General features: G+C 47.5%; 1 protein-coding gene across 4 annotated transcripts in view; it reads right to left on the bottom strand.

Annotated features, from left to right (window-relative positions):
• Positions 1-27,712, bottom strand: part of SBF2 (SET binding factor 2) — a 645,230-nt gene that overhangs the window by 220,468 nt on the left and 397,050 nt on the right. For all 4 annotated transcript variants that reach the window (XM_082270857.1, XM_082270858.1, XM_082270859.1 and 1 more), the window contains exons 13-15: positions 27,381-27,482; positions 22,592-22,796; positions 4,793-4,902 (exon numbers count right to left, since the gene is read on the bottom strand). In XM_082270857.1, the coding sequence (XP_082126983.1) occupies positions 4,793-4,902; positions 22,592-22,796; positions 27,381-27,482 (417 nt within the window). The remainder of the gene's footprint in view (positions 1-4,792; positions 4,903-22,591; positions 22,797-27,380; positions 27,483-27,712) is intronic.

Below are 27,712 nucleotides of genomic sequence, written 5' to 3'. Positions count from 1 at the left end.
GGCTCACAATAGAATTGGACAATAGAAGATTGGAAAAATGTTGCCCAGTCTGATGAGCCTCAATTTCAGCTGAGACATTCATATGGTAGGGTCAGAATTTGGTGTAAACAACATGAAAGCATGGATCCATCCGGCCTTGTATCACCGGTACAGGCTGGTGATGGTGTAATGGTTGTGGGGGATATTTTCTTGGCACACTTTGGGCCCCTTAGTACCAATTCAGCATTGTTAAAATGCCACGGCCTACCTGAGTATTGTTGCTGACCATGTCCATCCCTTTATGACTACAGTGTCCCCATCGTCTGATGGCTCCTTCCAGCAGGATAATGCACCATGTCACAAAGCTCCAATCATCTCACCACTGGTTTCTTCACCATGACAATGAGGTCACTGTACTCCAATGGCCTCCATACTCACCAGATCCGGTCACTGTCCTCCAATGGCCTCCACACTCACCAGATCCGGTCACTGTCCTCCAATGGCCTCCACACTCACCAGATCCGGTCACTGTCCTTCAATGGCCTCCACACTCACCACATCTCATCCAATAGAGCACCTTTGGGATGTGGTTGAACGGGATATTTGCATCATGGATGTGCAGCCGACAAATCTGCAACAACTGCGTGATGCTATCATGTCACTATGGAGCAAAATCTCTGAGGGACCTTGTTGAATCTATGCCTTGAAGAATGAAGGCAGTTCTGAAGGCAAAAGGGGGTCCAACCCGGTACTAGCAAGGTGTACCTAATAAAGTGGCTGGTGAGTGCATATGGTTTGGTGATCCGAACCTTGATCTGGAGAGACCTTTTTGTGAGGGAAGAGCGTCTCCAGTCAATGATCATCATAGGATACGGTAATGCCTGATGTTGCCTCTGGCTTGTTTCTGGGTGGTCAACATCTTGGGGTAGGAGACTTTATGTGCTGGGGTGAAGGTGGAGGATTTCTTTCCTTTATTGGCACTATACTGTGGTGTCTCTTCACTCATCCAAGGGGCTTCCCAGTGAATGTTTCATTGCACATTTTGTATGGACTATTGTCAAGGACTTTTTTCCTGCATTTTTATTATATTACAGTTTTGATGTTTGTTGCCTACAAACTGTGCTAGCTGCTTTTGCATTTCTTAAAGCGGAGTTCCGGCCGAAATTTATGTTTTACAATAAAAATACCCCTAGAATACTCATGCCTCGTGCAGTGTAATAAAGTTATGCTGTAATTTATACCCAGTATTGTATTTGTGCAGCATGTTTTTCTTACTTTGAGTGGTTCTTCCACACAGTGGCCATCTCCAGTGTGGGCATCTGAAGCCACTGTGTCCCTCTTCCTGTATTCCGTGCAAGCTGGCTACCCAGAATGCACCTAGAAATCTCGCGTCGCGATCGGCGTGATAGCTTGTTTGATAATAACACAATGCTATGAGCCAGCGATGCCCATTGCCTCCTGGGATTGATGACACATCTCCCAGGAGCCAATGCAAAACCGGAAATGACATACGGCGCCGCGGCCTCTGAAGGAGGAAGTCTTCTTAAATAGATGCCTAAAAAAGGTTAGTGAACATAAAAAATAAAAAATAGCCAATTCATTGTAAGGAGATAGAGTAGTGCTTCAATCTGAAGAGTGAAAAATGTGGGTGGAATTCTGCTTTAACCTAAGTGCAGATGGATCTATCTTTAGCAGAGTCTCAGTGTGCAGCTCTTCTTTTATTACTCAATCGGCATGCTGAGATTTGTAGTCCCCCACAGGGGCTGTATGCTCACCAATTTCCAAGCTCAGAGCCAGACAATACAAAGGACACTGCTTAGTAACAACAAAACACATCCAAATATTAGACTTGTTAATAGCGTTGGTATCTATTGCAAGAGGTGACAGACGAGGTAGGAGGGGCGCTTGGCAGAATCTCAGAGAAAATGGCACATTCCGGGGATGGTGCTGTGCGATCTCGATGACATGCCGCTACTGCGCCGCCTCAGTCACACGGTCTGGACTGTGTGTGTGGTTCAATGTTCACAGAAGGTCACACATGTTCGAGTGTGTATAAGCTGAATTTACAAAACAGCTGTGGGGAGAAGCTCACCACGGACCACAGAGGGATACTGCATGAGGTATGACCACTAAAAGAGGACTTATAGATACCTCACTAAACTATATTATATACAAGCTACGCTTTAGGTTGGCCAACAGCCAAATACAAAGTAAAATTCACATATGTGAACTTTCAAAGGATTTGTAATTCTGTTCAGTTGGTGTCTGATTGCCTTTCCTACTTTCATGCCACAGCTAATTTTTTTAAGTCTAAGTGGTCAAACGCTATCCCTTGTACATTATGGTGGTAAAATTGTTGGTACTCTTGCCTTGTACATTGTCGTCATTGAACTCAATGCCCTCAGTTATGTTGTTTTGTGAGCCTCCACTTTCCTTCCAAAGTAGAAAAAACACGATAACGGTCTTCTTCTTAGAACAGTCCTACTCTGTGTTTTTGAACAGTCCTACTCTGTGTTTTTGGGAACAGGCAAGCTCCTCAGGGGTGGGGCTTAACCACTTAACGCATGTCAACGTATCCCAACGTTGGCTGACTTTAAGTGGTTGTACCGGGGTGATGCCTCTAGCTGGAGGCATCATCCCGGTACCGTTTTTTGGAGCCGGCGGTCAGCTTTCCGGCGGTAATGACCGATGCGACTCGGGAGCCGCTCAATCGTTACCCCAGCGAGCGTGAGGGGACGCCCCTCCTGACGCCTTCCGCGGCTCTGCCCGGGTCCCCCGTCCCACCGGGAGACCCGAGCAACCAGCCGGCACTTCCGCCAGCTGGATGGAGTCCCGATCAAAGCTGGATGAGGCTTAGATCGGGTCTCCGATGACGTAACCCGGAGGCAGCGTCCATGACGTCACTTCCGGGTTACTTGGTTGCTAAAGGCACCGAATTTAAAAAGTGAGTGTATTCAAAAATGCAGTTTTCGGCGTTTTGAATACATGGAAGTGCAGTGGAGAGGTTTGGGGTCTTTTAGACCCTCGATCCCTCCATAAAGAGGAGCTGTCACTGCCTATTACTGTCACAAGGGATGTTTACATTGTTTGTGACAGCAATAAAAGTGATCAGATTTTTTTTTTTTTTTTTTAAACCTGTGGTAAAATTAAAAAAATAAATAAAATAAATAGGAAAAAAAAACAATTTTAGCCGCCCCCGTTGCCGTGAGCTGCCGCACGGAAAAAAAACATATACTGAAGTAGCCCACAAATTAAATCGCTGTTCAAACCACATGTGAGGCATCGCCGCGATCGCCAGAGCAATCATTTAAAAAAAAAAGAGCTACTCTCTGACTCTAAACTGGAAACCGTTAAATTTTTTTAAAGCATCGCCTATGGAGATTTTTTTTTAAATGCAGTGAAATGTAATTTTTCCAAAAAAATGGCGTTTGAAAGACTGTGTCAAAAATGGGCTCAGTCCTTAACTGGTTAATATTAATGGTTCTCTTTTGCTGACGCTGTATCAATTAAACAAACAAATGTACCTACTCTAGCGTCTTTGGATCAGAATATTTGAAATCTATTCTATCTATGACGAATTGACGAATCCCATAAGGTTTCCACCCTTAAAACAAAACTTTAGTGATAAGTTTATTGACTACTTTGATGGTGCCCTGTTGGAGGGGCCAAATGTGTCAACAACATAACCGGTTCCCTAACCAATTTAAGTCCCCTGCACCACCCATGGAACGCACGCCCAGCCACAGTGAACCCGGATGAGCCCTATACTCTACAAAGCGATACTCTGTCTTACATTCTCTGGGTGTAATTTTAACTTTGTTTATGAATAAATTGAAAATACTACACTATGAGAGTTCTTTGCCTTAAAGCTCCTTTCACACCTGAGCGTATCGTGTTTAGGCGTTTTTTTTGGGCATTTTTCAGGCGTTATTTCTGGCGTTTTTTTTTTTTTTGCGGGTATTGATATCTAACAAAAACGCTTGTAATCTGCCAAAAAATAAGCTCAAGTACTTTTTGAGCTTCAGGCATTTTGCTTCAGGCGACAAAACACTCTTATGTGAAGAGGGGCCATTGAAATGAATGGGATTTTGTTTGTTAGGCGTTTTGAGACTTCAGAGATGAGCTTTTACGAGCTGAAAAATGCTCAGGTGTAAACAGGGCCTTATTGAGCCTGGTGAGAAATGAGCAACAATTACAGTGCTAGCTGTACATAGGACCAGGGTGTGGGAGGCATAGGAGGAGAGAGAAGATTTGTTGTACCCCCTCACCAGATACAAATGTGTTTGATCCTCAGGTTGAAAAGCTGAGGGTCCATTTTCTCTGGTGAGTAGGGGCACATGAGGGGTGTGTGTCACACTTCATGTTTTTTTGGAGCACATCAGCACTTTGTTTATGAATTATTGAGCATGGAGCACTTTTATTGGAAGATGGTGGATTATGGAATGAATCCCTTTCAAAATTAGGAAAATTTTCTATGTTGGACTACTTTTTTTGGACTAGTTTGCTGTATACACTTATCCAACATTTTATTTTTTTTTCTTTGGTTTGGTATGTGATGTGGAATACGCTGTATGTGCTGTGATAATATTTGATATAACGGAGTTCTATATTGGCCCTACTGTGTGTATGAAGGCAGGGGTGGGGAATATACGCAAGTTCATTGATGTAAATGCTATGAGGTCATCTGTGCTAACACTCTATACATGAAGACAACAAATAAAGCTACCGTGGTGTCCTTGAATCACAAATCCCTGGTTACATTACTTTCTCTATCTGAGGAATAATGCATAAAAATATTTACTAAAAAACACACCTTTTCTGTTTCCAGTATTTTGTTTTCAAAGATGTATGAGATGCAATTCCGAACCACTTCCAGTCGTCGGGCACTGTTAAAAACGGAGCTGACCTTGTCCACTATAGAGACTGTTAGAGAACAAGAGAACAGAGAGAAACAAATCACAAGATGACTTAAGTATCGTTTTTAAATTCTATGCTTTGAAATTACACATATATATATATATATATATATATGTATATATATATATATATATATATATATATAGTATCTCAAAAAATTAGTACACCCCTTACATTTTTCTTAATATTTTACTATATCTTTTCATGTGACAACACTGAAGAAATGACACTTTGCTACAATGTAAAGTAGTGAGTGTACAGCTTGTATAACCATGTCAGTTTGCTGTCCCCTCAAAATAACTCAACACACAGCCATTAATGTCTAAACCACTGTAGAGCTGCACGATTCTGGCCAAAATGAGAATCACGATTTTTTAGCTTGGAATAAAGATCACGATTCTCTCACGATTCTCTGTGTAACAAAAAAAAATAGGATAACTTTACTGTTACGTTTTTTTTTTTATTCATTAAAGTCTATTAATTGCGTTTGAAAGACTGCTGCGCAAATACAGTGTGACATAAAATATTACAACAATCGCCATTTTATTCTGTAGGGTCTCTACTAAAAAAAATATATAAAATGTTTGGGGGTTCTAAGTACTTTTCTAGCAAAAAAAAAATGATTTTAACTTGCAAGCAACAAATGTCAGAAAAAGATCCAGTCTTTAAGAGGTTAAACTTCCTTTCTCCCTGGCAGAGGGAAGGAAAAGATACAATGTAATCATTTTTGTTTATAGTTACTGGGAGAATGCTGATAGCCGTTTGCCGGTGTAACGTGAGAATTACCTAACCCGTGAGAAAAACCTACCCCTCGTCACTTCCGGCCAGGAACAGCTGAGCAGCGCAGCAGTGCGCATGCTCAGAGCTCCGGATACCTGATGTAAGAACTGAGAAGCTTACTAGTGCGCATGCGCACTATTATGGAAATATGTCGGCGTACCGTGAAGAAAACCTACCCGCGCGGCGGTTACATAAAATAACTGTGCTGCACTATGAGTCATCTCCGCTCCTGTCCCGGTCACTTCCCTGCTCTCGGCAAGTAAATATAAAAGCGGCTCTCGGCTCCGTGATGTATGTTTTCATACACCCGCCGCCGCTTTTATATTTACTTGCCGATAGCAGGGAAGTGACCGGGACAGGAGCGGAGATGACTCATAGTGCAGCACAGTTATTTTAATGTAACCGCCGCATTACATACAGTGCCGTGCACCGGAAGTGACGAGGGGTAGGTTTTTCTCACGGGTAGGTAATTCTCACGGAACACCGGGAGGCTTTTTTTTTTTTTTTCCACAGCTGTTCTCTCTGCTATGCAGCTATGCAAAGAATCGAGCATATTTCAGGGTTAGATCGTCAGGAGGGGTGAATCGAGATCGCGATTTTCATACGATTAATCGTGCAGCTCTAAACCACTGGCAACAAAAGTGAGTACACCCCTAAGTGAAAATGTCCAAATTGGGTCCAATTAGCCATTTTCTCTCCCCGTCGGCATGGGACTCGTTAGTGTTAAAAGGTTTCAGGTGTGAATGGGGAACAGGTGTGTTAAATTTGGTGTTATCGCTCTCACTCTCTCATACTGGTCACTGGAAGTTCAACATGGCACCTCATGGCAAAGAACTCTCTGAGAATCTGAGAAAAAGAATTGTTGTTCTACATAAAGATGGCCTAGGCTATAAGAAGATTTCCAAGACCCTAAAACTGTGCTGCAGCATGGTTGCCAAGACAGGTTTCCCTCAGAACAGGCCTCGCCATGGTCGACCAAAGGAGTGCACTCAGTGTCATATCCAGAGGTTGTCTTTGGGAAATATACGTATGAGTGCTGCCAGCACTGCTGCAGAGGTTGAAGGGGTGGGGGGTCAGCCTGTCAGTGCTCAGACCATACGCCGCACACTGTATCATATTGGTCTGCATTGCTGTCGTCCCAGAAGGAATCCTCTTCTAAAGATGATGCACAAGAAAGCCCGCAAACAGTTTGCTGAAGACAAGCAGACTAAGGACATGGATTACTGGAACCATGTCCAGTGGCCTGATGAGACCAAGATAAACTTATTTGGTTCAGATGGTGCCAAGTGTGTGTGGTGGCAACCAGGTGCGGAGTACAAAGACAAGTGTGTCTTGCCTACAGTCAAGCATGGTGGTGGGAGTGTCATGGTCTGGGGCTGCATGAGTGCTGCCGGCACTGGGGAGCTACAGTTCATTGAGGGCACCATGAATGCCAACATGTACTGTGACATACTGAAGCAGAGCATGATCCCCTCCCTTTGGAGACTGGGCCACAGGGCAGTATTCCAACATAACAACCCCAAACACACCTCCAAGACGACCACTGCCTTGCTAAAGAAGCTGAGCGTAAAGGTCAAGCATATCACCAGACCAAAACCCTATTGAGCATCTGTGGGGCATCCTCAAATGGAAGGTGGAGAAGCGAAAGGTCTCTAACATCCACCAGCTCCATGATATCGTCATAGAGGAGTGGAAGAGGACTCCAGTGGCAACCTGTGAAGCTCTGCTGAGCTCCATGCCCAAGAGGGTTAGGGCAGTGCTGGAAAATAATGGTAGCCACACAAAATATTGACACTTTGGGCCCAATTTGGACTTTTTAACTTAGGGGTGTACTCACTTTTGGTGCCAGCAGTTTAGACATTATTGGCTGTGTGTTGAGGTATTTTGAGGGGACAGCAAATTTACACTGTTATACAAGCTGTACACTCACTACTTTACATTGTAGCAAAGTGTCATTTCTTCAGTGTTGTCACATGAAAAGATATACTAAAATATTTACAAAAATGTGAGGGGTGTACTTACTTTTGTGAGATACTGTATATCCAAAATGAAAAACGTTTTGCCAATAGTTCTACTTTAAATATTAGCTTCTTCTAGTCTCCTACACAGCCGGACTGGGAGAAGTAATGATAAACTACTTTAAGCCAAACAAGTCCTAATGTATTGCACACTGTGGTTAAATGAGTTGTAAAGTCAGAAGGTTTTTTTATCTTCATGCATTCTTTGCTTGAAGATAAAAAACCTTCTGGGTGTAGCAGCACCCCCTAACACTTACCTGAGGTCCTTCCCTGTCCAGCGATGTCCACAAGTCCCTCGGATGTCCGGGACTCTCCCCCCCCCTGATTGACTGGGACACAGCGGTGGCACCATTGGCTCCCGCGTCTGTCAATCAAAGTCAGTTAGCCAATCAGGAGTGAGAGGGGGCGGGGCCGAACGGCAGCTCTGTGTCTGAATGGACACAAGGAGCTGCAGCTCGGCTTGGGTGCCCCATAGCAAGTTGCTTGCTGTGGGGGCACTCGATTAGAGGAAGGGGCCAGGAGCAGCAACGAGGACCCGAGAAGAGGAGGATCTGGGCTGCTCTGTGCAAAACCAACTGCATAGAGGAGGTAAGTAGAACATGTTTATTATTTAAAAAAAAAAAAAAAAAGAGAGAGACTTTTCAATCACTTTACAGGGAGCCTGCTGTGTATAGAGAAGACTAAACAGCACAATGAACTTGTTTGTGAGGTTACCCTCTTTCTATCCATGTAACACACGTGTGTGGTGGCAAAAGAAGATAGGCTTAATGGGACCAGTTCCTGATCCTGTGACCAGTGTGACAGTCAATCACAGTGATCAAATGATGAGGCAGACCTTTCCACCCCCCTTGGCGTAATAGCCCAGTTAAAAGGATGTCGGGGAATGGTGGGAAGAGGTCAATTGTACAATTGACTGGTATAGCAAAGATTGGCAGGGAAGCGGTTTTGCTTAATAAAAGAAGAAATACAGCCAAAGCTTGTTTAGCTTTATTTATTCTGTAGATCACAGGAGTGCAGTTTGTTCTGCACTCCTGTGATCTGTTTTTAGCAGACAGAGGGCTGAAGCCATCTGTGGGCTGACGTCACAAAGGCCGTCCAGGTGTGACGATAAAGTCGGAATCCACCCACATGCCTGGAACAGCACCCAGCTCAGCTTCCGAGCAAACTGTTGAGAACCTGCGCCAGCGGCTTCTGTTCCCTCCACAGCCCAGTGCTCCAATGAGCACGCATGGTGGGGGGGGGGGGAGGGCAGTGAGCCGGTGACTGACAGTCACCAGCTCTCTGCTCAAGGAGCTCTGAGAATCAGTGGTCTTTGATCGCTCAGTTCTCAGTCTTAGAGCCGGTGGGGGACAGATGCAGCATCTGCCTTGCGAAAGATGATTTTTGGAAAATAAAAAGGCAAACTTCTCTTTTGACGGTTGAAAAGTATGGTCTCTGACCTATGCTGACAGGTGTCTGAATCTAAAGACTGGCTGCAAAGATCCGAAGCTGCTCAAAAAGAAGGCTTGACCTGTTGTTGCCATCGGTGCTGTCTGGCCAGCTGGATTAGAAGATGAATGATCAGTAATCCTTTCAGCTTTGGACACATATTCTCTTCAAAGAGGTCATCTGTTATGGAAGTTCTTCAAGTTCTCTTCAAGGGGCTGAAGACTTAATGAAAGCTCTACCCGACCATCATGACCATTAATGTGTGATTTATCTAGTCCAGGATCATCCCTCTATAGGGTCTTCTTACACTGGTGTCATTTTCCCTCTATGACTCATTAATGCTTTGATGGGTCATCTCTGTTGGTTTTTGTGTGAGACCCTTTACATCTACAGTCCACCACCAACAGATAGCACAAATTGAGTATTCTTAAGAATATCACTTGTTATACTGGTTCATAAGTCTCCTGAGGAAGCCATGTTATCGGGGTGAAACATGTAGAGCCGATACCATCACAAGTGCCCTTTCACATTTTTATATGCTTTAAAATGTTTGTAATTTCCTCTCAATAAAAAGCTTTATGGATTTTATCTAATTGAGTTTTTCTCCATCAATTTGTTTTGTATGCTATTCAGGGCTTTTTTTCTCCAAGAATAGGTGCAGGTACTCCCCTCTTCTGAGTCACCCCTTGTCTCCACCTCCGAGTGCTGTCCTTTGGTTCCACCCTCCACCCACCTCCCAGTACCCCCCTTTTAGAGAATACAGAACCAAGTAGAACGTTGTGGTTCTAGGTAATTTGTATAGAATTTGTTAATGATAACTAGAAAAGCAGTAAAATAGATCCCCTGGAATCAGCAGCAATAGGGCCCCTCCCCCACCCCCAACAATAGAGCCCCCCAGCAACAATAAATCTTCCCCTGCAACAATAGAAAAAACAGTAAAATAGATCCCCTGCAATCAGCAACAATAGCCCCCCCAATAACAATAGCCCCCCCAGCAACAATAAATCCTCCCCTGCAACAATCTCCCCCCCCCCCAATAAATCCTTCCCTGCAACAATAGACTCCCCCCAAAAACAATAGCCCACTAGCAACAAAAGTTCCCCCAAGCAACAATAAATTCTCCACTGCAACAGTAGCCTCTCCACCCCCCCCCCCACCCCGTCAAAACAAAATGCCCTCCTGCAACAATAGATTCACCCCAGCAACAATAGATCCCCCAGCAGCCAGCATCAATAGACTATTCAGCTCACCCCACTGACCCCAGCACCCCTTTGCCATTGCATACATTCAGACTGGAGGTGCCAGGACTGCGTTCCCCCGCATTCCCGCTGAAAAAAAGCCCTGATGCTATTTATGCACCATTAGAGCCGGTTCACATAGGGGCGACCCGACTTGCCGGGGCGACCTGTGAAGTCGCGGTGCACAGCGCGCACCGTGACCTCGGAGCGACATGCACGGACTTCATATCATTGAAGTCAATGCAGGTCGCTCCAGGTCGCCCCAAAGTAGTACAGGACTTGTGTCGCTCCTATTAGAATGGGTCCTGTGCTAATATATGGCAGGCGACCCACGGCGCCTCAGTGTGAACCTGCTCTTAAAGTCCCAAAAGATCCCTATTTATACTGGCTGCAAAGAGTTTATAAAATCTTTCAACTTTGAATTGCTTGCTTTACACTAATTGAACACTTGTGGAAAAAGGATCTGCAGGTCACCTTCAAAAGTCTATCCAGTATGCAGGCTGTAGACAACATCATGCCTTCATAGTACCATGTCATATGGTTGAAAAAGAAATAGAACTAAAAAAGGCCAAAGAAAAAAATGTATGCTATAACTGGCAGCAAACATCAGTTTCCCTTTAAATCATCCAATAATGGTCTGTCTGGAAAAGAAGTTAGAAATGTGCAGAAAGATCCAGCTGACTGCTGACGGAGATGGCCGTGCTGTCATCGCATTGCCCGCACACCCCTATCTGCTGCGTATTAATAGAAATGGCGCACATGCTTCCATTATTACAAATCCCTCTGTCTGCCGAGGGAGGGCGGATCGCAGGGCTGTCAGCATGGCTGGACGTCCAGAACAAATATCGTGCCGTGCTGCATTCTGCACATTCACAAATGGTTCTGATTTGGTATTCAATAAAACCAAACTTTGAGAGGAATTAAAACAAGCTCATTGCTTACATCGGATTGTGCAACGGCAAGGAAGATTGGGTGCACTGAGAACGAATAATTGCCCTGCTGATAAAAACACGTGAATAGGAATAACACTACACGTAAGAAGAGGACAACTTCTCGTCTATGTTGGTTCACACTAAGGCGATCCGACTTGGGGGGCGACCTGTGAAGTCGCGTGCACCGCGACTTGCACGGACTTCACATAATGGAAGTCAATGCAAGCCACTCCGATGTCGCCCCAAAGTAGTACAGGAACTATTTCTAAGTCAGAGCGACTTGAGTCGCTCCTATTAGAACGGTTCCCGTAGCACAGAATGGACCGCGACTTGTCAGGCTGACAAGTCGCCTGACAAGTCGCGGTAGTGTGAACCGGGACTGAAAGTGTTGGGTCTTCCCACCAGAGGATTCCGTACACTAGGCTCACTCTGGGGTGTAGGACAATACTTCATTTGGGTCATATTAGCTTCACAACTCCTCCAGCCCTTGTCTGCCATACTGGACTCATTCTGAGTCATGTTTTATAGACATCCCAGACCTGAAGTGTTGCTAGCCATGTCCCATTTACCCATTTCTCAAGGTGTCAAGGTGGGTAAGAGACAACCATGGACACTTGTACCTGAACATGGCTCTCTCGTCCCCCGGTGCCCAACCTGCAGGCCTTTGGCACTTTTTGTGCCCTCAGGGCATCTGTAGACACTTATCCCCATGCGTCAGCAGTGAAACTGTTAACACAGGCAGACCGATTTCCAAGTCTTGGATGGGTTTTAGTTACATCTTTTTGGCTTCCAAGGTTCCCACTAAAAAAATACAAAGTTTGTTAAAAGCAGCAAGAGGGATAAACCGCAGACCTCAAAAATGGAGCAGTGGAAATCCCTCAAGTGTTCACTGCTCACTAACCACACCACCCAATGAGCAAAAAAGGTATGATATAGCCTTTATGCCAAATTCTGTTTTTTATTTCAAGTGGTTATAAGCCCTTCCGTATACCCAGTGAGGTGACTGGCCTCCAGGGATACACAGAGATGAAACAAATCCTCCTACATAAAAGTCGTATCTGTTTACCTACAGCCATCTTTCCCTACATCCATTCAAAACGTAGTATTTACACAGGATCTCTCAGCTCTGAAAAGCAAGGGGCGGAGAGCTGAAGTTGCAGCAGCGAGGAGAGCTTTGAGAGCTGATTGGAGAGAAGGGGCACACCCCCCTCCACACAGCACACAGGAAAAGAGTTGAAGCTGTCAGTAAGCTGGAGGTCCCTCCCCTGTCGCCATTTTTCTCTTGGTGTCTGGAAAGCTCATCAGAAGTGATTCATGTTGATAGCAGAGGAACGAAGCAGCAGACACTTAGTGCTCTGGAGTGAGACAAGTACACACTATAAAAGGATATGCTTTGTTCATATTTCATGTCCAAGGTTTACAACCATTTTAACTGCTTGCGGACCGCCCACTGAAAATATACTGCGGCAGAGCGACCACTCTGCGCCAGATGACTTACCTAGTACGTGCCCTGTGTGCCAGCGCCACGCTGGCTGTGCTGCAATTGGCTGCTGAGCCAACTAATCAGCGGGTGCCGGCTACTGATTGGTCATTGGCACCCGACAATCTTTTCCAAACATTACCAAAGAGAGCCCTGTGTAGGTAAACAAACATAGGGCTCTCTTCTGACAGCACACTGCTTAGTAGGGATAGACCGATTATCGGCAAGGCCGATATGCACTTTCCCCGATATATCGGTATCGGCCGCGGAACGGGCCGATATTGCCGATATTTTTGTGACGTCATTCTGCCTTCTTAGGCCACCTCCCTCGCCTTGGACAGCCACGTCTGGAGTCAGGACTAGGCTCACGGGAGTGTATCACAGCCATACACCCACCCACAGCAGCCAAGTGCCAGCCAGCCGCCGACATCCACAGGCCCTGTACCAGCCAGCCACCCACAGGCACAGTACCAGCGAGCCAGCCAGCCACAGGCACAGTACCAGCGAGCCAGCCAGCCACCCACAGGCTCTGCACCAGCCAGCCACCCACAGGCCCTGTACCAGCCAGCCACAGGCACTGTACCAGCCAGCCACCCACCACAGGGTGCCAGACAGCCTGCCACCCACCAACAGGCCCTGTACCAGCCAGCCACCCACCCACAGGCCCTGTACCAGCCAGTCACAGGCACTGTACCAGCCAGCCGCCCACAGGCCCTGTACCTACCAGGCGCCCACAGGCCCTGTACCAGCCAGCCACCCACAGCCCCTGTGCCAGCCACCAACCTACCACAGGGTGCCAGACAGCCAGCCACCCACCCACCACAATGTGCCAGACAGCCAGCCACTCACCACAGGGTGCCAGCCAGCCACCCACCACAGGGTGCCAGCCAGCCAGCCATCCACCACAGGGTGCCAGCCAGCCATCCACCACAGGGTGCCAGCCAGCCAGCCAGCCATCCACCACAGGGTGCCAGCCAGCCAGCCATCCACCACAGGGTGCCAGCCAGCCAGCCATCCACCACAGGGTGCCAGCCAGTCAGCCATCCACCACAGGGTGCCAGCCAGCCAGCCATCCACCACAGGGTGCCAGCCAGCCACCCACCACAGGGTGCCAGCCAGCCACCCACCCACCCACCACAGAGTGCCAGTAAGCCAGCCATTAAACATTAAACAAAAATTAACATGTTCAGTACCAGATTTGTGTCAAAAATTGTGTATTTTTCAAAACTTTAAATGTACAAAATATCAGCCCATATAGATCGATACCAATACGTTGTGACCAAAATATCGGTATCGGCCTGTAAAAACCATATCGGTCTATCCCTACTGCTTAGTAAAAACAGCACTCACAGTAACACATGTTGGCCACACATTTAACCCCTTGATCACCCCTGGTGTAAACCCCTTCCACAGCCAGTGTTATTATTACAGTGAAGGTGCATATTTTTAGCACTGATCACTTTTAGTTTCACTGGTTCCCAAAAAAGTGTCAAAAGTGTCAGGAGTCTGATTTGTCAGCCACAGTATTGCAGTTCTGCTTTAAGTCGCTGGTCGCTGCCATTACTAGTAAAAAATAAATAAAAATTCCATAACTATATCCTAAAATGTGTAGACACTATAACATTTGCGCAAACCAATATATGCCTATTGGGATTTTTTTTACTAAAAATATGTAGAATACATTTTGGCCTAAATTGATGAAGAAATCTGATTTTTTACATTTTTTTATTTGATGACCATCTCCAGAAAGTAAAAAATATTGTTTTTTTTTTTCTCAAAATATTTTTTAGTTTACAGCCGAAAAAATAAAAACCGCAGAGGTGATCAAATGCCACCAAAAGAAAACGGAATTTTTGTAAAATCTTACCTGTAAAATTCCTTTCTCTGAGTCCTCCGACAGTCGCCGCCTCTTCATATTCGTCACATATGGGGGTATTAGACTTTGCTCCGAAGGAGTAGCTAGGCAACAGAATATGTTAACAATAAAGCTTTTAACATATCCCACCCTCAAGGGGTGGTCCCCTCAGTCAATACCCTCCTACTTCCTGCAACCATATCTCAGTTTTAGTGGAATAGCAGTAGAGTATACAACCAAACCCCAAAAGAGGGGCGGGGGCGGCGACTGTCGGAGGACTCAGAGAAAGGAATTTTACAGGTAAGATTTTACAAAAATTCCGTTTTCTCTTACGTCCTCCGACAGTCGCCGCCTCTTCATATTCGTCACATATGGGGACGTCCCAAAGCAGTGCAAAAATGAGGGGTGGGAAACGCATCCGCGCTGAAAAGGCAACGCAGTCTCCGCATCAAAGAAAGGAACCTTACCAAAGGAAGGAAACCAGCTGGGCAACAGGAAAAACAAGTGCTCAACAGGAGCAACAACCCAGGAAAAGACAAAGAACCAGGGGATACAAAACTTATCCCAACAGCCAGGAGTCCCCAACAAGGGACCCTAGGGAACAGCCGCACTAAGAACCTTGCGGCCAAAGGAAGCATCCGCCGATGCCTGAACATCTACTTTGTAGAATTTTGTGAACGTGTGTACGGTCGACCAGGTCGCCGCCTTACACACCTGGGCTACAGAAGCCCCATGACGACAGGCCCAAGACGTACTCAAAGATCTAGTAGAGTGCGCCTTCACAGGCACAGGGGGAACCTTCCCCTGCAAAGCATAGGCCTGTTCAATGGTCTGCCTGATCCATTTGGCGATGGTAGAGGCCGAAGCCGCCATGCCCTTCCGAGGACCCTCTGGAAGAACAAACAAGGAGTCCGTCTTTCGAAAAGACTCAGTCGATTTAAGGTAAACCCTTATCGCCCGAACAACATCCAGAGAATGCAATCTCACCTCCTTTGGATGTTTAGGCTTCGCGCACAATGAAGGCAAGACAATATCCTCATTAAGATGGAATTCCGAAACTCGTTTCGGAAGAAACAAAGGATTAGGTCGCAAGACCACCTTATCCAAATGAATAACCAGGTACGGAGACTTGTAGGACAAAGCCGCTAGCTCCGACACTCTGCGAGCCGAAGTGATCGCCACCAAAAAGGCGACCTTTTTGGACAACATAGACAACGAGATCTCCCTGATCTGTTCAAAAGGAGCACGTTGTAACACAGAGAGAACGAGATTCAAGTCCCAAGGGGGCAGAGGATCCCGCCTAGGGGGGACCAGATGCCGCACACCCTGAACAAAGGTGCCAACCAAGGAGTTGGAAGCCACGGGACGTTGAAACAGAACGGCCAGCGCAGACACCTGACCCTTTATCATAGCCAGCGCCAAACGCTGATCAACACCCGTTTGAAGGAAAGACAGCACACGGGAAACCGAGTACGTGCGGGGTGAAAACCCCCTGGACTCACACCAGGCAAAATAGGCCTTCCAAGTACGGTAATAAACCTTCCCGGAGGAAGACTTCCTCGCGTTGATTAAAGTATGAACGACCTCTGGAGAGAGACCCCTCTCCTTCAGGACCTCGGTCTCAACAGCCAGGCCGTCAAAGCCAGCGACTGTAAAGCAGGATGGTATATCGGTCCTTGAGACAGTAGATCGTCTCGAAGAGGCAGACGCCACGGGGCGTCGATCGCCAGATTCACGAGGTCTGCGCACCAGGACCGGCGAGGCCAGTCCGGTGCCACAAGAATCACCGTGCTGCGTTCCGAGTGTAACCTGCGAAGGAACCTGGACAGCAACTGAATCGGTGGAAACGCGTACATCAGCCTGTACTGATGCCACGGGGCCACTAACGCGTCCGACGCGTCTGCCCGAGGGTCGCGCGTCCTTGCCATGAACCTCTTCACCTTGTTGTTGAGACGAGACGCGAACAGGTCCACATCTGGAAGACCCCACTTCGCGCACAACATCTGGAAGACAGCCGGGTGGAGAGACCATTCCCCCTGATCCAGGGTCTGGCGACTCAGATAGTCCGCCTGCCAGTTCTCCACCCCCGGAATGTGAACCGCCGTTATCGCCGGGACATGAGTCTCGGCCCAAGACAGAATGTCGGCCACTTCTCGAGCCGCTCGGGCACTCCTGGTGCCCCCTTGATGGTTGATGTAGGCCACCGCCGTGGCATTGTCCGTCTGCACCCGAACCGGGCAGCCCTGCAGCCGGTCCGTCCAGCGATGAAGACAGAGACTTATCGCACGCAATTCCAGAATGTTGATCGGAAGGGAAGACTCCCCCTCCGACCAAGTCCCCTGGGCGGACAGAACGCCCAGAACTCCACCCCAGCCCGACAGGCTGGCATCCGTGGTGATTACCGTCCACGAGATCGGACGAAACGACTTGCCCCCGGACACCAACGGGGACTGGAGCCACCACAGAAGGTTTCCTCTGGTGCGATGACTCAACGAGATTTGAAGATCCAGAGATTGAGGTCGCCCGTTCCACCTGGACAGGATCTCCGCTTGGAGACCCCGCGTGTGAAACTGGGCGAATGGAATCGCCTCGAAGGCCGAGACCATCAATCCCAGACATCTCATACACGTCCGCAGAGACGAGTGCGGAACGTCCCTTAGGGACCTGACTTCCTCCTGGAGAGTCCTGAGCTTGTCTTCCGGCAGGAAGACCTTCGCCTGCACCGAGTCCAGAATCATTCCCAGATAGGGAAGACGAACAGACGGACTCAGTGTCGACTTTGGAAAATTTATCGTCCAACCAAACTCCTGCAGAGTTTGCATCGTGACAGACAGGTCCTTCTCCAGACCCTGGCTGGTCGCAGACCGAACCAGAATGTCGTCCAGATAGCCCAGGACAGAAACGCCCTGGGCCCTCAATAATGCCAGAACCGGTGCAAGCACCTTGGTGAAGACCCGCGGAGCCGAGGCGAGACCAAAGGGCAACGCCACGAACTGGTAGTGATCCTCCGCAATGGCAAATCGAAGGTACCTCTGATGACCCTCGAATATGGGGATGTGAAGGTACGCATCCTTCAAATCGATGGAGGCCATGAATTCCCCCGGAACCAGGGCAGCCACCACCGACCGCAGGGATTCCATGCGGAACTTGCGAACCCGCACAGAGCGGTTCAGAGCCTTCAAGTCCAGAATCGGACGAACCTTGCCCTCCTTTCTGGGCACGGTGAACAGATTGGAATAAAACCCCCGAAACCTGTCCCGATGAGGCACCGGAACCACCACTCCCTGAGCCCTCAGGTCCCGCACCGCCAGGTGCAGGTCCCGCAAGCGCTCCGGAGACAGTTGAAGATTTGAGGGAAAAAATCTGCTCTCCGGCCGAGAGAGAAACTCGATCTTGTAACCAGATCGAACGATTTCCTGAACCCCTCAGTCCCGCACACGGGCCAACCAGGGCTGAAGAAAACCGAGCAAGCGTCCCCCCACCCCAAAACTGGGTGAGGGCGCCCCTTCAGGCCGAACTGTTATGGGCTGCAGGTCCGGATTGGCCGGACTTCTGTTTACCAGACCAGGGCTTCTTCTGAGAGCCTTGACCTTTGAACGGTTTGCCCTTGTAGTGCGGCCGAAAGGCATGAAAGGACCCCTGAGGGGGCCGAAAATTAGCATGCTTCTTCCCAGAAGCCCCCTTAGCCTTGGGGAAATGGGGCAAGAGAGTGCTCTTACCCCCGGTGATCCCCTTAATCAACACATCCAGGGACTCCCCAAAAAGGCGAGACCCATCATAAGGCAGATTGGCTAAGGTCTTACGTGAAGATTGGTCCACCGACCAACATTTTAACCAAATCAGGCGGCGAGACAACACCGCCACGCTGTGCACACGTGCAGCCAACGGAATCAGGTCCAGGTCTGCATCACACTGATACATGACACCCTGGTGGATTTGATCCACCATATCCAGGGTCGCCGGCGAGGCCGAGTCGGCCACTAGAACGCGCCTAAGCATCTGCGTCCAACTTGCGATCGCCTGGGCCGCCATGAGAGAAGCAAACAGAGCCTTAAGCATAGAACCCGTAACAGAATAAGTATGACGGGCAAGAGACTCCAGTCTCCTATCCGTGGCATCACGGAAAACAGGGGAATCCTCTGCAGGAATCGCAGTGGCTTTGTTCAAAACCGCAATTGCATGATCCACTGGTGGAGGCACACACCACCTTTCATCAGTGGAAGGCGAAAAAGGATAACGCAACTTGAATCTACTTGGTACCGCAAAAGGTTTGCGCAGATTGCGCCATTGATCCTTAACAGCGCGCTGAAAATCAGCATTGCAGGGAAAAACCTGCGGCGTCCTGCGTTTCCTCTGCGTCCCATAAGCCGCCAAGGCAGCGGGGGGACACACTTCGTCCTGCAAACGCAGCGTTTGCTTAATGGAAGCAATCAATTCATCCATGATTGCAAGCTCTTCAGGCGAGCCAGGGGGAGAATTATCAACCCCCTCAACTTCAGCCTCCACCTCAGACCCCACTAGATCAAGAGAGGAGCGGGACCCCGATAAGGAGGCCCCTGCCATAACAGCCCCATCACCTTCACCCTCAGAATCAGAGGAAAGAGCAACTCTGGGCCTTTTAGTAGATTGAGCAGCCACCAGCATTTGCACCTGAGCAGCAAGGCCAGCCACAATAGTGGCTAAATCCCCCCCTGGGGGGGAAACAGCGGTCCCCTGGCTTTCCACCAATACTGTAGGAAATTTGCCCTCCTGAGAATCCATTGCCCCTGTAATGCCAGACAACCAAGGGTTAACTGCCCCTTTTAAGCAAGCGCGGCAAGCGCAGCCCACCGCACCACACTCAAGCACAATGAGCCCCCCACAGGGAATATGCAAACTGAACACAGGCAATGGATAGCAAGAACAGAAGGATAAAACCTGAGGAGACCCTCGCCGCTGCTGCTGCCTCGATCGGTGTTCCTGGAAAGAGGAAGTGATGCTGCCAGGGCGCTCTATGTAAACCTATGGAGGCTACAAGAAAATGGCCGCCATGCATGTAAACCATGCGGCCGGAGCGGGTGTAGGCAAAATGGCGTAGTTTGGCGCCGAAACCGCCGCTCCACAGTGCATTAAAACACACACATTACATTCCAATAACAGAATACATGTCAGATCGCCGCAGCGATCGCTGTATATGCCCAAACATGCCAAAAAAAACATGCCCCACAGCACACAGCTTCTCACACTGACTAGTCTGACACACACAGTGTCATACAGCTCCCCCCCCCCCCCTTGCAGCCCACAGCATGCAGCCGAGAGATAGGGAGACAAGCAGTGTGAATAGAGGCAGGTTACACAGTCCCAGACTGACACCCCCCCAGACAGACAGGTCCCCACATAAATACACTTACCTCACATGGCGTGGGGGACCCGCACAGGCGAACAAGCCGCTGCACATGAGGCAGGGAGAGTCGCAATTCAAGACGCACAAAATGGGGGTTAAGAAACCGCACAGCGTCCAGTGAGGTAGCCACCTCACCAATCATCCCTGCACCGAACAGGGATGGGTCGTTCACTATGCCAGGAGCGTTACCTGGCTGAACGCTCGATGGCAGACTGGGAAGCCACTGACCCACGACCTGCGACCAGGGGGATCAGCCCGAGACCCAGTCCGCATGATCCTCTTCATCCGAAGAACTAACTAACGCTGACAAAATAACAGCTAAGTAAAGGTAGAGAGAAAACTCAAACAAAATTTTAAAAAGAAGAAAGAGTCTGGGACAGAAAGTCCCAGCACAGAGAGAGCCAGCCACTCCTGACAAGCTAGACATTAAAACTGAGATATGGTTGCAGGAAGTAGGAGGGTATTGACTGAGGGGACCACCCCTTGAGGGTGGGATATGTTAAAAGCTTTATTGTTAACATATTCTGTTGCCTAGCTACTCCTTCGGAGCAAAGTCTAATACCCCCATATGTGACGAATATGAAGAGGCGGCGACTGTCGGAGGACGTAAGAGAAAGCTCTATTTGTGGGAAAAAAAAGGACATTCATTTTTTTTGGGTACAGCGTTGCACGACCGCAATTGTCAGTTAAAGTAATGCAGTGCTGTATCGCAAAAAATGGCCTGGTCATGAAGGGGGGTAAATCTCGTGGAGCTAAAGTGGTTAAAGAACAAAAAAATAAATAAAAATATTCCCCAGGTCAGCTACCTACAGAATATTACAGAGACATTAGGAAACTTTATGAAAGATTCTTGCCCAATACTGCTCTGCAGAGATTGATGAAACGCAATAGTGCAGTTGCTGAAATTTTTCTGGAGTGCCATTTTGGAGGGGTCGGCCTTTACATAAATTACATGATCAGCCTCTGTGCTCCGGTATGAAACTGTGCAACCCTTGCATTCCTTTTGCCCAAATGCCTAACCAACCTCCAGTGCAATAAACTGGTGCAGGTGATGTGTGTTTAAGCCTTCAATTGTATTTGTTGTAACAGTGCTAACAATATTCAATGTGAAGGAACGATTGCCTAAAATTCTTACAATACCGTCCTCTAATTGGCTCACTACCTTTTCCAGAAGTCTACACAGAGCTCTTATAAAGGCATATCATTCCACTTGTAGTAGAGTGGGTAAGGTGACTTCAGCAGCCATGGTGGCCCTGTAGGGTATGAGGTTTCTTGGGGGGCTGGGGAGTACTGTGGGACACTGTTGGAATCACTATGGAGGGCAGGTGGCTCTGCAGCAGGCTGGGAGGGGGTGCACTGTGGGTGGCTAGGTGGCACTGTGAAGGCTGAGGGTGGGTGTTGTAGAGTGGGTTAGGTGACTCTGCAGCAGATTTGGTGACTCTTTAGTGGATGAGGTTTCTGGGGGGGCTGGGGAGTACTGTGGTAAACTGCTGGAGGTTGGGAGCACTACGGAGGGCAGGAGGCTCTGCAGCAGGCTGAGAGGAGGTGTACTGTGGGAGGCTAGGTGGCACTGTGAAGGCTGAGGGCTCTCAGGGGTCTGTGGGCCACTATGGGAGGTTGAGGACATTATGGGAGAAATGTGAGAAGTTAAGGGGTCTGCAGCTAGCCACGGCCCATTGGCTGAGAACCATCGCTATATACAGTTTGAAGAGGGGTCTCAAAGTAAACTCAAATAAATAGAAAACTTTCCCATGTAAAAGGCACTTTCACAAGAGTTTCTGATGCCCACAGCAAGGTAGGCTAGGAAGTCTGATCAGCATGTGTTCTAAAAGGGTTCTGAGCACAGAGATTCCACCCAGTTAGAGGTTCTAGAGGCTGAAGGTTTTTTACCTAAATGCATTCTATGCATTAAGGTAAAAAATGTTCTGCATGCAGCCCTCCTTATACTTACCTGAGCCCGATCTCGATCCAGCAATATGCATGAGAGCAGTGGCTCTCTCCCTTCTCCAAAGCTCAGAGACAGCAGCAGAAGCCATTGGCTGCCACTGCTGTCAATCGCAGCCAGTGAGGTGGGAGCAGGGCAGGACCAAGCCCCCATGAGTTCCCCTCATAGTAAGCGGCTTGCAGTAAGCACAGCAGGGGGGGCAGCCAGGAGCTCGGCAGTAGAGGAAGAAATTATTGCACAAAGCAGGTACCTATAACATGTTTGTTATTAAAGTATTTACAATCACTTTAAAGTAGGTTCTATATTTCATGCTGGAAACAAAACTCCGGTCTACTCCTGGTTTGGAAGAATAAATCTCTTGTTGCACAAAAATTAGAGGTCTGATCAATAAACAACTATTTTCATCAATAAGGACCAATCAGTCCTGGGGAAAAATCCAATCGAACATCTTCTGTGTTGGTGGGATGAAGGAAAAGATAGCTTGAAATTGCGGAAACAACGATCAGTTGTTTAACAGTAATAGTTATGTGTATAAGAAGCAAAAATCTTGACCTAGTTGAGTTTCCAACAACTTCTGGACTGACAAAGGACAGAAAGATATATATATATACACATACACAAATAAAAGAGACTTACCAACCGGGGAGCCAGCAGGGACAATACACTTCTTCTCTATGCGAGTGGTCTGGGTGGAATTCTGATTCTTGTGGACTCCATCTTGGATCATTTCCTGGACTTTGAGGTCATTGATCCTGGGAAAGGGGAGTATGTGAACACGCAAATGAGAGCCCTCTGTTGGTTTTGGGACTTTCTGAAATGCCATATGGGGATTGGGATTTTCCTAAAGAAATTAGAAAACAAATATATTTAATCATGTCTGCATTCTGGAAAAGACCAGCAGTCTTAAAGCTAAACGGCAACCAATCTGACTGTACTCAACTGCATTGGAAAGGTGATTGGTTATTATGGTCCATGTAGACTCATTGGAAACATTGGGGTTGAGTTCCTAAAACTGGAGAGTACAAAATCTGGTGCAGCTCTGCATAGAAACCAATCAGCATCCATGTTTTTTGTTTTGTCAAAGCTAAAAGCGGTTGTAAAATCAGAACATTTTTTATCTTAATGCATTCTATGACTTTAGGCGCGCAGCAGACCCCCCCCCCCCCCAATACTTACCTGAGCCGATCTTACTTATCTCAATCCAGAGATGATGAACGAGAGGGTGTATGCATTTTGCCCCACCCGCCGGGGGGCTTAGCCATAGGGTGCCCTATGACTAAGCCCCGGTGGGCCAGGCAAACTTGTTTTTTTACTGAGATGCAGAGCTGTGCACATCCTAGAACTGGATAAAAAGAAAGGCAAATCTTTTGGCAGTTTTTTTTTTTCCAAATTCAAGTGAACTTTCTACCCGTTTAGTAAATCAACCCCAATGAATCATAGTAAAGGCGTGAAATCTGCAGGAAGATATTCATCAAAGTTTGATAACAAGAACAGTTTTATAGGTTTGTTCTGTATGATCAACCTCCTGCTGGTCACTCAGTTCACCTTTACTACATCAGAAGTTTACATTCCTAATACGTATAATACTGTCAGAAATATCTAATAGGTTATTAATGGGTGATCTTTACAGCTGGGGCTTGGCCAGGTGAATGGCCCTGAGCGTGATGAAGTAGAGTCTGGCTGTAGATTTCTGACATTGGTGGGTAAAAGCCGACTCTTCTCTCACAACTCTACAATTCTTGGATTTCTCATGTATAAACTCGCCGGATTTGGCATAAAACAGTGGGTGCAAACGCAATACTAATGGACAGACAGAGATGAGAGACAGGGATTAACATACCGTCCGTCTCTTATACTTCCCGCTGCCTGAAAACTTTCCTCTTCTCTACAAAAGAATTAATACTTTCTTTCAAAATTCAGAACTGTAGAATAATTGGTCCTCCAGGCAGGAGTGCTCAGCACTCCTAAATTACACCAAGTGGGGGACGATAAAACCATTAATTATTCCACTGTGAAGGGAAAGTGGGCCTTTATTGCTGTATCTTTTAGAGCAGTGGAGTCCAACATGCGGCCTTTTGCTTGCCTTTATCTGGCCCCTAAGGCACCATACCTCCCCTGACACCAAAAGTTGGGCATATTTCCTGCCACTGACACCAACAATATGGCACTACTCCTCCCAATGACACCAACAATGGGGCGCAATGCCTCCCAAAGACACCAACAGTGGGGCATTATTCCTACCACTGACACAAACAATGGGGCACTATTCCTCCCACTGACACCAAACGTGGGGCATATTTCCTGCCACTGACACCAAGAATGGGGAATTATTACTTTCCCTGACACAAACAATGGGGCACTATTCCTCCCACTGACACCAAACGTGGGGCATATTTCCTTCCACTGACACCAACAATGGGGTGTTCTTCCCCGATTCCTTCAATGGGGAACTAGTTTTACCACTGACATGAATGATGGGACACTAATCCTCCCCTTATACCAACAATGGGGCACAAATCCTCTCACCAAATCCCAATGATGGGACATTGATTACTCCCACTGATGCTGGGTCATTTTCTGCTCACACTGACGACAGCCCAGCATCCTCAAAATCTGAAGGACAGTAAACTAACCCTTTGGAAAGTTTGAACACCCTTGTTCCAGAGCATCCACATATCCTAGAGTTCCAATATGCAAATACAAATTTTTACCAGGAACTCAACATTTTTGCTAACTCTCTTCTACACCTTACACCCCCATCAAATAGGTGAGCCAAAAGTCAAGCATTTGAGACAGAAGGGGGCAGGTCAAAAAAGTCAGACATGGGAGGCAGAAAGTGGCAGGCCAAAAGTCAAGTATGGGAGGCAGAAGGTGGTAGGACAGAAGTCAGGTAAGTGAGGCAGAAGGTGGCAGGCCAAAAGTCAGGTAAGGGAGGCAGAAGGTGGCAGGCCAAAAGTCAGGTAAGGGAGGCAGAAGGTGGCAGGCAAAAGGTGGCAGGCCAAAAGTCAGGCAGGGGAGGCAGAAGGTGGCAGGCCAAAAGTCAGGCAAGGGAGGCAGAAGGTGGCAGGCCAAAAGTCAGGCATGGGAGGCAGAAGGTGGCAGGCAAAAGGTGGCAGGCCAAAAATCAATCAAGGGAGGCAGAAGTTTGCAGGCCAAATGTCAGGCATGCGAGGCCAAAACAGAGGGATGTGGGGAGGCAGAAAGGTATAGGCTTAAAGTCAGGGATTGGGAGCACAAGGGGGCTGCCCAAAGTTCCATAAATAATGGAACCTCCTGGGAGTTGGGATAGAACTTTCTGGGATTTGGGGTTTGTAATAGAACTTCCTGGAATTTGGGGTTTCTGAGGGCCTCAAGAAGAAAACTGAAGATCTGTACAGCCACCCTCCACATCATGCTGACAATTTATATCAGTCAGGTTTCTTACCTTCAAGAGAATGAGTCAAGAATTGTCATTTGGAATAGCATGAATCTTGACCTCCCATGTTTGCATAACTTCTTATTGTTTACTCACATTCCCTCCCCGTCAAAGCAGAAGTGTAAGGCTGTTCTATCTCTTGCCTGAGCTCAGTGCCAACAACAAACTTGTTGGTGTGTTGTGTTCATACTGTGCCGAATGCAGAAAAGCATTTGATGCAGTGTGCTTTTTGGGCAGCATTATAACTACAGCTGAATCACTCTACTGGTGAGCCCCCCCACCCCAACAAAAAAGAAAAGGCAGCTGTGGATTGAACACTACCTACAGAACATGGGTGTTGCAATGCCAGACCATTTGAGAATTTAGCTACTCAGCTAAATGCATACATGTACGCCATTTGGGAAGTGCTGAGGCTAAAATATGCCTAAGGTAACAAGATGATGAAATGTGAGCATCTTTTGGAGCCTGCAAGAATCTGTGTTCGTCTTTAATTATACAGCATTTTGGTGCTCCTTTGGATTCTATTCTTGGGCTACAGAAATGATTTCAACTTCTCCCCAAAATCAAAATTAAGCTCTGCCTCTTCTGGCGCAGAGTTTTACCTCTTGTCGTTCACATTGCCAGAGCAAAAGGGCATTAGAGGTCCTGGTACTTGAAAGGTGAAACAGTAAGGACAGAGATTAAAGGGCACCTCCACCATTAACACAATCGCCTTTTTATTTAATTCCTCCACCCTGAAATAGATAAACCTGCCTGGGTAAATATTTGCCTTTATCCCCATTTCAGTGATCTTCACTGTGCCTTTGCAGGGATACATCCAAGCCAGTCCCTCTTCCTACTGCACACGCACATCGTGGACCTCTTCATTCCTATGAACGAGTCCTACTCTACTGGACTGCTGAAAGTGACCATACGTATGGCTCATCAATTGGAATGAATGGGGCAACAGCATATGTGTGAGGCAGGAACAAGGCTCGGCTGGGGCACTTTCCTTGCAAAGGCTGTATGGCAACTGGGTGGGCTTACAAATAAAGATAGCTGGAACAGGGAGGAGCTACGTATTTACCAGGTGGGCTGCACTCAGTGTTGTTCCTTCTCTGATTACAGCATCACCCTTACTTGTTGTTTATGTATCCATAAACTCAAAGCAGGCTTTCCACCCATTCTTAAAGTGAGCTTCAAGGCCCAGGTTAGCTTTGCTGGGTACCAGGGCTGAGACCCTGAAAAAAGTATAGTCAATGGCCCATTGAGCACCTGACTAGTGAAGGATAGTTTAAAGTGGAGTTCCGGCCTCAAAATCGTCAAAATCGGTTTTGGGCCATCTGCTTGCTGAGTGTCACCTGAAAAACAAATGGATGCTCCAGATTTTATTTTTCCTTTACTTACCTTGTATTTGAAGAAAGTATACTTACCTTCCTTCTACTTCCTCCCTCTGCGGCCGCAGCCCGCGCCGTCTCTTCCTGTTTGCGATGGCTCCTGGAAGCTGAACGTGATCGCTTCCAGGAGTCAATGAACCTGCACCGGCCCGCTCGTCAGTTCCGGTGCGGGCGCGTCATTCCCTGCTAAACAGCTTCTGGGCATTCCCAGAAGCTGTGCAGGAATGAAGCGCCCGCACCGGAAGTGACCAGCGGGGCCCGGTGCAGGCGCATTCTGGGAGAAGAGGACATGGAAGAGGACGCAGAAGAGGACGCGCTGGCTTCAGCTGCCCACATCCGAGATGGCAGTGCTGGAGAAGAAATTTTCAAGGTAAGTATTTCTTCTAAAAGGTAAGTGCGAACCGGGACAGATCAGAGGCTATCCATTATGGAATGTACTAGCCCTGACTGTCCCGGGGGTATTTTTAGCTAAATTTCAACCCCGAGGCCGGAACTCCACTTTAAGTGATCACTTGGTTGCTTGCTTTCTATTTTTTGCAATGTCTTATTTTAATGACATGAATCAATGTAGTAATATATTAAATCAGCATAGCCAATACAGTTCACAAAGACAACAGAAAGGGACACATCTCACGTTTTTAAAGAGTTGTTCGGCAAGCTCCTTGATGCACCTGAGTGTTTCCTGGGGGCTGTATTGTTCTTCGTCTTTAATTCTTTCCACTTCAAAGGACACCAGCTGTATGAAGACAATTCAATCCCTTGATTATTTTTTACTAAATATATACAACAAAACATAGGAAGCCCATCTTCAGGAGCACTGCACAAACTAAGGACATAACAGTAGAATATAGACTAATAACATAACTCAGTAACATACTCAAACCAGCAGCTGAATGTTACTGACAACACACCACATCCCGATTTTAAAGCGGAGTTCCACCCATTTTTAATAGGTTGGAATACATA

Source organism: Pelophylax lessonae, assembly GCF_965119305.1.
Source record: "Pelophylax lessonae genome assembly, chromosome: 10".
Taxonomy (NCBI): Eukaryota; Metazoa; Chordata; class Amphibia; order Anura; family Ranidae; genus Pelophylax; species Pelophylax lessonae.
The sequence above is the reverse complement of the archived record's forward strand: the minus strand, read 5'-3'. Positions and strand labels throughout refer to the sequence as shown.